At 35.3% G+C, this 12,158-nt stretch overlaps 3 protein-coding genes across 3 annotated transcripts; 2 read left to right on the top strand and 1 right to left on the bottom strand.

The window, feature by feature from the left end:
• Positions 1 to 616: 616 nt before the first annotated feature.
• Positions 617 to 1,884, top strand: LOC141677674 (calcium-dependent protein kinase SK5-like). The gene is made up of 4 exons (XM_074483700.1): positions 617 to 784; positions 900 to 1,015; positions 1,408 to 1,575; positions 1,687 to 1,884. Exons 1-4 carry the CDS (start codon positions 619 to 621, stop codon positions 1,882 to 1,884), a joined length of 648 nt encoding a protein of 215 aa, XP_074339801.1. The 5' UTR covers positions 617 to 618.
• A 6,155-nt stretch (positions 1,885 to 8,039) lies between these two features.
• On the top strand, positions 8,040 to 8,492 carry LOC141677672 (uncharacterized). Its single transcript, XM_074483697.1, has one exon. It carries the CDS (start codon positions 8,040 to 8,042, stop codon positions 8,490 to 8,492), a length of 453 nt encoding a protein of 150 aa, XP_074339798.1.
• Positions 8,493 to 9,364: 872 nt separating this feature from the next.
• LOC141678068 (jasmonate-induced oxygenase 1-like) lies at positions 9,365 to 11,413 on the bottom strand. The gene is made up of 3 exons (XM_074484274.1): positions 10,878 to 11,413; positions 10,010 to 10,340; positions 9,365 to 9,887 (listed from the first exon to the last, which is right to left on the bottom strand). The coding sequence occupies exons 1-3, from the start codon at positions 11,363 to 11,365 to the stop codon at positions 9,639 to 9,641; spliced, it is 1,068 nt and encodes a 355-aa protein (XP_074340375.1). The 5' UTR covers positions 11,366 to 11,413; the 3' UTR covers positions 9,365 to 9,638.
• Positions 11,414 to 12,158: the final 745 nt, after the last annotated feature.

The raw sequence follows: 12,158 nt of genomic DNA, 5'->3' as shown, positions 1-12,158 counted from the left end.
TGCTTACTTGACTACATTGGATACTATTTAGTTGAGTTATTTTGTGTATGCTACATGGTTGTGACGTGGCTGTTTGTAAAGATGCATCCTGTTGCACCCTGCATAGGTGCCTCGTATCAAATATGATTGGTGTTTGATGTTGCAGGTGCTCTCATCCTCCTGGTAGTAGCTATACATCTGCTCCATTCCTTTTTAATCTCTATCACTTTCAGAGTTCATGTTGAGTAATCACTTTGGACAATTTTATTCTCATTTGCGAAAGTGGATCATCTTTTCGAAAGGAGCATTACATGTTTTTAAATACATCTAGATTCAAATAATCTCAATACAAATTGATATGTTGGTGGTGCACCATGAGTCCATTACGACTTATTTCTGTTAGCTTATATCCATTTGTTGTCAAGTAATAATACCTTAAAACTAACATTACTTACTATTTTATACTTGTACGTTGTTTTACATCCAGGTCAGTATCTTTCTGATGTTGTTGGAAGTCCTTATTATGTTGCACCTGAGGTGCTGTACAAATATTATGGTCCTGAAATTGATGTATGGAGTGCTGTCGTTATTTTATATATCTTATTGTGTGAAATTGATGTTTTTTTTTGCTTCATGTGCATGATTTCTGCAGAAACCGACTCTGGTATATTCAGACAGATTTTAAAAGGAAAAATAGATTTTGAATCTGATCCATGGCCGCATATTTCAGAAAGTGCAAAAGATTTAATACGGAAGATGCTTGAGAGAAGCCCAAGAGAAAGAATAACTGCCTATGAAGTGTTATGTGAGCCATTGCCCATATGTGTTTGGTATCCAGTGTACTTGTGTTTATTTTATGTTTTTGCTAAAACTCTTTTTAATAAATATACTTCTTGACAATGTAACTGAGTTCATATTAGGTCATCCTTGGATCGTGGATGACAGGGTTGCACCAGACAAGCCCTTGGATTCTGCAGTTCTGACACGACTTAAGCAGTTCTCAGCTATGAACAAGCTAAAAAAGATGGCTTTGCGTGTATGTTCTTTCTCAATGACCTTCTGCATATTTTGCGATTTTAAATTACCTATATTTTTATTAGTACCTGCACATACTTGAAGCATATTGTAAATATTGAGGAAGTTGTGCAGATTGTGCTAAGGTATCAATGTTTAAAATATTTAACAGAAAATGTATAAAATAATAAATATAAAATAATTATGCTGTGGATCATGACTCTTAAATGACATAAATTAGGGAAATTGATCGTTGCAATAAGAGGTTATGGAACAACAAAAATTTTATTCTAAGCATTGGGAAGGATTAGCCATGATAGTCTGATTTGACAAGTCTTGGACGGAAACTTCTTATGTAAATGTCTAAAGTAACATATGTGGTACATGGCTCTCTGTCTCACCTTCTGTTTACAGGTCATAGCAGAAAGTCTTTCTGAAGAAGAAATTGGCGGCTTAAAGCAACTGTTTAGAATGATAGACACTGACAACAGTGGCATCATAACCTTCGAGGAGCTGAAACATGGATTAAGAAGAGTTGGCTCTAATCTAATGGAGTCTGAGATCCATGATCTTATGAATGCGGTACTTGTTATATTCATATTGTGTCTCATTCATTTTACAGTTCTCCAAATTTTCATTATTTATTAATAACTAAATGGTTCAATCAATTCATTAAAATTGTCTCACTGGCAGGCTGATATTGACAACAGTGGCACAATTGACTATGGAGAATTTCTCGCTGTTACTTTGCACATTAACAAGATGGAGAGGGAGGAGAACTTAGTCAGAGCATTTGCTTTTTTTGACAAGGATGGGAGTGGTAACATAACCTTTGACGAGCTGCAACAGGCGTGTAAAGATTTTGAGCTGATTAGTCTTGCATGTTTTTAATTTTTTGTTGTCAGATGGTGAATCTTGTTATTCTTATTTTGTTCATTTTTATTTTCTAGGCTAAAGTTCCATTTAGTTTCCTTGCATCAACATCGCCTCGGGGTCTATTTTTAAAAGGTTTTCATTTGAAGATGTACCACAGTTTCCAGTGATCAAGAGGAAAACGGTACTACAATCATTCAAGGCACTCAAGGCGAAACTTCTTAGTGACTTATTTCTTTGGTATCTTTCTTCGTTTGAAGAAAGATTTGATGTACTTTTGGTGTTTTAAATTTAGAATTGGGCGTATGTATTTTAGTATTTTTTGTATGTTTAAAACTTATTGGATTCCTGATATGGTTGTTTTTGTTGGATGCCACTTATGGCAGGTATAATGTAAAAACAGACCAATTATGGCCAAATTTTTATGTTTTCTAGTGTTGCATATTCCATATTATGATGTTACATATTGCTTTTCACTGTGTTACATTTGATTATAATACTGTTGCAATTTAAAAAATGGTGTTGTATAATGTGGTATATATTGTTGCAATTGAATGAAAATAGTGTTGCATATGCATCAAAATGGTGTTGCATAAATAATATGGGCCCCACATATGACGTGGCAAAAAGGGTCCCACCGTTGACGTGCCATTGTGGGCCCCACATGCTGACGTGGCAGGATGGGACCCAGCAGACGTGGCGTACTGATGTGGCTCTGGGGACCCCCTGTTGCTGACGTGGCATCTGATGTGTCAGTTGCCACGTAGGACCAAGTGTACTATCCTGTCAGGTCTAATGCAACACTTTCTGTTGTTGCCGATAGGTGATTTACTGTTGCAAAATCCACTTGATGCAATACTTTCAAGTGTTGCACAAAATGTTGCATTAGGTGTCTACGGCCACTTCCACATTGGCAACCCCCCTTGGTGTTGCCTATTACCTTATGCAACACCATTTGGGCCTTATGCAACTGTATAGTAGGGGTTGCATATGTGCACTTATGGCGTAGTGTATAATGGGTTAAAAATATTTCTACATATGCGGTCAAATCGAATATGAGCCATGGATCATATTTGGATATTTGTGTATCATCATTTTATGAAAAATAATATGAGACCTAATTTGAAGTGAGTGTATGAGTGCTCATAGCTGAGATCATATTTTATCCGAACTTAATTTTTCTGTCAAATTTGGATCATTTATAAAATGGATACGAGACATGTATCATATTTTCGAGTCATATATAAGCCGAGATATCAGATATTCCGGATCAATTTACAGCCCTAATAACATATTTAGACATTATTAGAGTGCTGTGCTATATAAAGTAATGGAAGCTCCTTTTTCATTTCAATGTATAATATAAAATTTTATAGCAACATTTTCACTTTAGAGGAATGATCTTTAGATACCCATATTCCATTCATATTTCGATCATTTTGAGTAATTTAAAGTGTATCGAAAAATTTTCACGGAGGAACATGCATTCCAAATATCACTTATTACTTACACACAATATTCTCATACATGACTTAACAATATGGGGCTCAAACTCACATTAGGGCTGTACAGATATACCGCTCAACCGCATCCAACCGCTCAACCGCTCGCAACCGAACCGCATTTGCGGATAATCGCGAAATGCGGATTGGTTGTGGATTCAAATTTTAAAAACCGCTCATTCGCGGTTTGGATGCGGTTTTAAATTCTTGAAAATCGCAACCTCAACCGCAACTCGCAACATATATTTATAATAAATTATATTTCCAAAAATGTAGTTGATATCATATAAATTAGTAAGTATACACATTTATTAAATAATCTTAAGTTAATGTTAAGACATCATTCATAAGATTCACAATCATTATAAGATATATAACCAAAAAAATGAAAAATATAATCAACATGTAATTTTTTTTATCTTTTTCTTTTTTCTTTTTTCTCGCCTCCACATTTTTATATGTTTTTAATATTCTTGCTCTACACGGAGCATTATTTTATTTATTTTTTAATATAATTTATCACGTAACTTAAACTTCAATTTATTAATATTCCGAATTTAATTTTTTGCAAATTATTAATTATTTTAAAATAAGTGGTTGAACCGCAAACCGATCCGCAATAACCGCAAATTCGCAACCGCAATTGACGCGGTTAACCGCAACCGCACGTAAATGCGGTGGCGGATGACAATTTTCTAAAACCGCTCTTCGCGGTTTGGTTCAATTTTTACTCCAAAACCGATCCGTTCCGAACCGCGTACACCCCGAACTCACATTTTCCAACACTCAGGTTCACGTACCTAGTTTAGTGAGTAGTAGTCAAGTTGTTGGTGACATTTATACACTGGCCACCATGTTTTTTTGGGACTCCACCAAATTGGTGTTCCTAGCACAAATACACAAATACAGAGTAAAATGGCCCGATCTCACATGGCACACAATTTTTTTGGTTATACAAGTTCCACGTACATCCTTGAGATTTTTATTCCATTGAGCCGCGAATGCTATTTTTGGTGGAAGTGCAGACCTTCATGTTTTGTGGCCACACTTCCATACGACACTGTGTCTATAATCTTCAAGATCCTGCTCGACTTTATTCCGAGTTTTCGAACTGAGTTCTTTTCTAAACTAAGTTTTGATCTCGAACTTGAGTTATTTTCTAAATTGAGTTCTGATACGATTTTAAATAAATAATATATCTAAAACTTTAATATGATAAGGAAAAACTCGAACAAGATCTTATACTCATTAACAAGAATCAGATAATCATAATCTGGTCTTCTTTTCCAAATTCCATATTTATTAGTCTAATCTATTTAGATGAATTTATTTGTTAAATATATGATCTTATTAGGGATTTGTTCTAACACCTTAAGTTTTTAGATAAGCTGGTTACTCAACATGGTATTAGAGTTTAGGCTGACGGGAGGACTAAGGTTCGATTTTCAGCCACCCCCAATATTTTCACAATTTAATGTGGACACTAAAGACAATTAATTCAAGTGAGGGGGAGTGTTAAATATATGATCATATTGGGAATCTTTTCTAACACTTTAAGATTTTAAATGAGCTGGTTACTCAATATTATTAAATGAACAATAAAAAAGAAACTAATCTTACATTATATCATGATTCTCATAAATTCAAGTAAATCACCAAATTGCTAATGCTTTCACCGCCTCTCATGAATAGGTTGAATTCTCAGATTTACAATGACCAGAACAGTGAAAACTAAAAAGAATGTTGCTCATGAATTGGTTGAGCTACCGGATTTATAATGATCAAAACTATTAAAAATTAGAGATCGATTTTGTACATTATATTTTACGTATAGAAAACTAAAAAGAATGTTGCTCATGAATTGATTGAGCTACCGGATTTATAATAATCAAAACACTAAAAATTAGAGATCGATTTTGTACATTATATTTTACGTATAGAGTAGTGCTACATATATAAAATTTGGTATACAAGACATTTATATATGATACGTAATATTTTAATTGAGTTGTTAATGTAAATGCAAGAAATAATTCCAATCAATGTCTATATCTATCATATATTTATTTAATATAAAATTTTATATACAATTTCGTGAATATAATATTATTTAAAGGAGGACGCAGAGTCCTGTTGATTAGTCTAAATTTGACCTTTTCGATAACATAGTAGCTGTAGATAAATATAACAATGCATGTTCCCATCACCACAACGGGCCCCACTAACAGTTGCTTTGGATTAATGAAAACAACAAAAAGAAAAATAACAAAATCTGGAAATTATTATCTTTCCGAATTTACTCCCACTTAATACTCCCTCCTCCGTTTTTTATTATTTGACATTTTGACTTTTGAAACACATATTTATGTGTTTTGATCGAATAACTAAAATTAATATTTTCTTTGTCCCAACTATTTGTTTACATTTAGGTTGGACACGAAAGTTAAGAAAAATGATAAAAAAAATGGTGAAATGTTAAAAAAGTGAGTAAAGTGACGAGACTGATTAATATTTTATGTATAAAGTTGATATAACGGAGGTAAGTAAGTTTATTTTTATATTATAAAAACTTTACTATTTTTGAAAAATTTTGAAATATAAAGAATTGAAAGAGATATCCTAGAAAGAAAAATATAAAGAAATGGTTAAGACAGAGGGAATATATTTTAAATATTTGTATGAATTAAAATTTTGATTATATACCATTCCTTAAAAAAAATTTAAAAATTATTAATTTAACTATACAGTCAAATTACCTAAAAATATGTGCCAAAATTCAAAACGTCAAATATTAAAAAACAGAGAATACTTCCTATGAGATGAAATTTGGATTGTCAATTTTGAGCCCACCAAATAAATAAGAACTGCAGGGCAGGGCGTCGGCACATTAAGAGTACGGCAAGGTGAGAGGTGTGCAAAGCTTGGCATCTTCTTACTAAAAGTGTTTTAGAAGGTAGCGCCTAACAAGACGAGAGAAGCCGATGATATTAATGATATGATATGCCGACAACATTAAGAACTCAACTGATGTAAGTTGATACTATTGTCTTAATTAAGAAAAGCAAACATAGCTGAATGGGTGGTCAACAAAGATTTTGTAGTGTCGTGTATGTTTTTATATGTACGTGTGTTTATCTCCGTCAAGTGGAGTTTATTTACTAGTTACTGGTTGATAAAGCGGATACTCGAATGCAGTTCCACAAGCTAGATACATGTATTTCACACGAGTACAACAACAATAGTAACAAATTTACGACAATAAAAGGTCTAATTAACAATTGCAAACGTAAATTTAATGTCTGGTTTGAGTTTTATCGTAAAGATAAAAAGTACACACCATACCATGATGTTAGTTATAAATGTTACTCCCCGTGTCTCGACCATTTTTTTACACTTTCCTTTTTTGGATGTCCCATCCAATTTTTTATATTTCAAAATTTACCAAAAATAGTCGATGAGTCTCACATAAGACATCGCCAAAACAGCCTTCATCACTCATAAGGCAGTCTATGCCTTCATCATGATGCCTTTCGGGCTCATCAACGCCGGAGCCACCTACCAGAAAATTATGAACACAAATTTCAAAAGCCAACTGGGGAGGAATATAAAATCTTATATAGACGACATGATCTCCAAGTCACTCATAGTCCCAAATCACATAAAAGACCTCAAGGAGTGTTTTGACAACCTGAGGAGATACAACATGAAGATGAACCTAGAGAAATGTGCATTCGGGGTACCTTCAGGCAAATTCCTGAGATTCTTGGTCAGTGAAAGATGAATAGAAGCAAACCCGGAGAAAATCAACGCCATAATAGAAATGAAGATACCTCACACTCAGAAAGACATCCAGAAGCTGGCTGGATGCCTAGCGGCCCTGCGCAGGTTCATCCCGAAGCTGGCGGAAAGATATCTCACATTCTTCGAGTTGCTAAAAGGTGCCCGGAACAAGAAGGTGGTGGATTGGACCCCAGAATGCCACACAACTTTTGAAGAAATCAAGAGGCACCTGATGAACCCCCTGGTGCTATCAAAAGCCAAGCCCGGAGAGCCTTTATCCCTCTACATCGCCGCCAGCCCCAAGGCTGTCTCTTCGGCTCTGGTCCGGGAGGAAGGGGGAATGCAAAGCCCCATCTACTATGTCAACCAAGTCCTCAAGGACACCGAGACTCGGTACCCAAACTTGGAAAAATTCGTCTTGGCCCTTGTGCACTCCAGCAGGAAGCTGAGGCAATACTTCCAAGGCCGAGAGATTAGAGTGGTCACAGATCAGCAACTCAGGAAGATTATCCAAAGCCAGATGCCTGCGGAAGGCTGGTTAACTGGGCCATTGAATTAAGCCAATTTAACATCAAGTTCGTGTCATGCACGGCGATAAAAGCCCAGGCCTTAGCAGAATTCGTCATGGAATGCACCTTCCCGGAGCGACGACTACCCTCCTCTGAAGAGGTAACCGCGGAAGAAACCAACCCGGGAACGGAATTCTGAAAGCTCTATGTGGATGGATCATCCACGGCCGAAAGATCCGGAGCAGACCTCATCCTAATCAGCCCGGAGGGCTTCACCATTCAACAGGAAATAACTTTTGGATTCAAGGCAACGAATAATCAGACTGAATATGAGGCACTCATCTCCGGGCTCAAATTGGCAAAATCTCTTGGTGTTTCAAAGATGATCGTCCACAGTGATTCTCAGATTGTGGTCAAGCAAACCAGTGGAGAATATATTACGAAAGATCCAACACTGGCACAATACCAAACAATGGTACAGAATATCCTAGAAGCCACCCCCGACATCACCATACTTCAGATCAACAGAGAAGAGAACTCCAAAGCAGATGAGCTGTCCAAGCTCGTACAAAATACGTCGGACCTCGCCAGTTCAGTGTACTTCGAAGAACTCAAGACACCCAACACAGAGCGAGCGAAGGTCCTGTGCATCGGGAGCGCAGACAATTGGATGACCCCCTATGTAGCTTACTTAAAGGATGGGACGCTCCTAGAAGACCAGAACAAAGTTAGATACTTAAAGCACAAACCTGCTCGTTTCTTCCTGGAAGATGACCAGTTATACAGAAGAACCTTTTCAGCACCCACCCTGAAGTGTGTGGAACATGCCAGCTAAAATATTAAAAATGTGTTTTTTTAATTTGAGTACTAAATGTTCCAGCAACTTGTAATTTTCTGGAAGTTTACAATGAGCATTTGAATTGTTTAAGTTGATTGTATACGTTAACTATAGATAGGATTCAGAACCGAAACATAAATGACAGCTGAAACTAGATCCCCAACTGTTATATAACATTAAGTGCGTCTTGTATAAAGTTTATTAAGAATCGTTAAAGAGTATAAGATATTATTTGGGTATTCTGCTTTACCAGTTTAAAGTTTAGTATGATTGGTTACTTAATATTTGGACGCTCCTTTTAAATTTTTTAAAAAAATTCAAAATTTTGGAGGGATTTTCAAATTTCATCTAAAAATTCAAATTTAATTTTCGATTGCTTTCGGTCGAAATTAGCAGGTCAAAATTAAACTACTTGCGGTTGAAATTACGTTAAATTCAACCGATCTACAAAATATCACTCCCATATGTACGATCGGTACCAAAACCAGTCGTATTTAACTAAATTCAACCGCTAGCGCTCGAATTCAGTTAAATGCGATCGGTTTTTGACCAGTCGTATTTAACCGTTTCTCTTATAGTGTATCAGATATTGGTTTAGGGATGTATTCGGATTCGAGTCCACTCACTCTATTTATTTAATTTAAATATTATTTGTTAATATTGTATTGGTTATATTTGTCGTTGATAATTATAAATTGAAGATGTGTCAAACACTATAATATCCTGTTTTAGCCTTATTCTACCACTCTAGATTTTGACTGATTACTTAATAAAGCTATTGATAGGATTCCAAGTCTAAACCATTAATCTCCGCAGCAAATCAGGTTATTTACGACAGAATTCAGCAACATCATTCAAAGGGAGACAAGTTAAATTTTCAAATTATACTTTATTATAAGATGCATTTTCTCAGCATTCGAATGAACTGATCAACTGTACATAATCTCATACAAACCAGAATAAAAATACCACCTTATTAGTGTCTAGGGCACAATATTAAATATCAGACACAATTAGGCTAGTTGTATATGCCAATCATATCCCATGGAAGTAGGTTATAGGACTACAATCTTACATACCAGTCATTATTTTACTTATACAGTTAATATTACACAGTGAAATTCGTCCAGTGGAATGGTTAATTTATGGCAGTGATTTGAGTGATTCGACTTGTGATTTTCCCGAAGGACCTTTTGTTCTCATGAAAGATCTGTACTCCCGGAAAGTCATTGGTGGATACAGTGCAAGATTGCTGTCTGATATTAGCTTCTGAGCTGGTGCAATAGTCATATCATCCTTAGGGTTATAGAAAAAGGCAAGCGAAACACGTTCTGTAGTCGAATTCGCAATCACACGATGCTCAATACTCCTGTACTTTCCGTTGCTTATCACCTAGCAAATATTTGAATCAGTTTTTAAAATTGTTAAATAACCAGCTCATCTAAAACCTTAAGGATTCAGAGAAGACCTCAACAGGATACTATGTTATAACACGAGTATAATGCTCAATATACCTGCATTTGATCACCGAGGTTTACGATAAAGGCATTAGGAATAGGCTTAACGGTCACCCAATTATGGTCTTTTCGAACTTGAAGACCCTCCACATGATCATCGGCAAAGAGGAGAGTAATACCACCTGGATCCGAGTGTGGTGAAAGACCTAGTGTAAGATCTGGTTGAGGACACTTCGGATAAAAACTTATTCTCATGCAAGCACCATTTTCCTTTCCTCCAAAAGCTTTCTGGATGTGATTCTCTTCTAGTCCAAGGTTCTCTGATAAAATCTTCATCAACTTTGCACATACTTTCACCAATGCTTCATTGTATTCTGCTGTCAATTTCCTATAATTTTGCACAAAATTTTGATCAGTGCATGTCACAATTACTAAAACTAGATTAAAATTTTAATCTAGTTTGTCTATTGAATCATCCAACGACAGAGAAACAGTTTTGTTACATAAAAGCTCCTGTAAGTGCTTGCCAGGGACCAGGTCCCTTATGTAGTCCCATGTTATTACTGTACTATATATATGTTATTGTGAAAATAGAAAGTGATGAATATAAATTGTATTAGAAAAGTACAAGCAAGTAAAAAGAAAGCTCAAAAGATAACACCACTTTTAAAACATCATAGTACAAAAAGAACAAAATCCATTCTCACATGATCCTGTCTAATTCTCACCTAATCAAATTCACCACATGAAAAACAGGATAATTAAAGGATGTGTATATATGAAGTTTAAGCACATGGTTTGAACTTCTTATATTACATTTTAAGGCAACTGCTCGCTAATATTAGGTAAACATACTTGGTGTACTAATTTAACTGGGAACTAAAGAATTGCATGGGATTACACAAAATTGTAAAATTGCAAGTACCTGCATGATGAAGGAAAACCAGGCCATTTGTTTAGGTTTCTCTGAGAGAGTGGAAGATAATTGAGGAAATAATAATCGCTCCAATCCAATTTCGCATTAGCCTCAACTCCAAGCCTGCTACCATAACCTTCATAATCAGTCGGAGAATTTGCGTAAGCTTGCTTTGCTTCCACCGGAAGGTGAAAAAACTTGCGCCAGACATCAAGAGCTTCTGCCATCAAGCGGTGACTCACGCCGTGATTCACCACTTGAAAAAAGCCCCATTCACTACATGCAGTGTGGAGGAGGGACAGAGTGGTAGGGTTACCGGAGAAAAGCTTTTCGAGATCAATGACAGGAATTTGAGCATGGCACGGGTTAGAGGCTAGTGACAAAGAAGGCCTGTTGCATGGTTTCTGCACGTAGGTTTCAGGAATCATTTGCATGCCGCTGTCGGATAATGTTTGGACCCGGACAACTGGTGCAGGCCAATTTTGCAGGCAATTCATGATTCTAGACCAATTCTTTTATGAGAGGATTGTTGAGTTTAGATGGTCTTGTTGTATGGAGCGCTAGGTCTTTGCTTTATATAGACGGAGTTGAATATGATGAAGTATACAACACAAATTATCAGATAAACATAACACATTATTGATCATGGCAGACTGAAAATAAAGTGGGGCAAATCAAGACTGAAATTCGGCTTAATAAAAAAATCTAGTAGATAATTCTTTTCAAATTTCGACTTTTAATTAAATAACAATAAACCTTTTTTATTAATTAATCTCAGCTAATATCAAAATATTGACGATGTGTATTGAAATTCTAATTACGACAATATCATGTCACATTTATAACGTAATTTTCGTAATTAGAATTTGTTTACATCATAAAATGTAAATATATTATATTTTTTTGTTAATTATTCTAATTTTTGATATCCCGTAAATAGGATAAAATTTCTTACACCAAATGCGGAAGAGTAGTGTGAGATATACAGAATTGTGTATAAAAAATTTGTACAGAATGACATGTGAAATATTTTAATTGAGATTGTTGATATGAATACATATGTCCATTTTAATTAAAATAATATATATATGATTTAATATAAATTTTTTATCAAATTCTGTATATGAAGCGTTTTTGGGTGCGGAATATGGAAAGATATAGTTGCACAATATGTGCAAGAGCAGAAAACGGTGCCGACGGAGTACAAGTTGGTTTATGATGCTTGTTTAGCAAGAAAGTTTGTAATTTCTGCGATTTCTACTTTTTAAACTTGATATTATAAGTTGCCGC

Source organism: Apium graveolens, chromosome 8, assembly GCF_009905375.1.
Source record: "Apium graveolens cultivar Ventura chromosome 8, ASM990537v1, whole genome shotgun sequence".
Lineage (NCBI taxonomy): Eukaryota > Viridiplantae > Streptophyta > Magnoliopsida > Apiales > Apiaceae > Apium > Apium graveolens.
The sequence above is the reverse complement of the archived record's forward strand: the minus strand, read 5'-3'. Positions and strand labels throughout refer to the sequence as shown.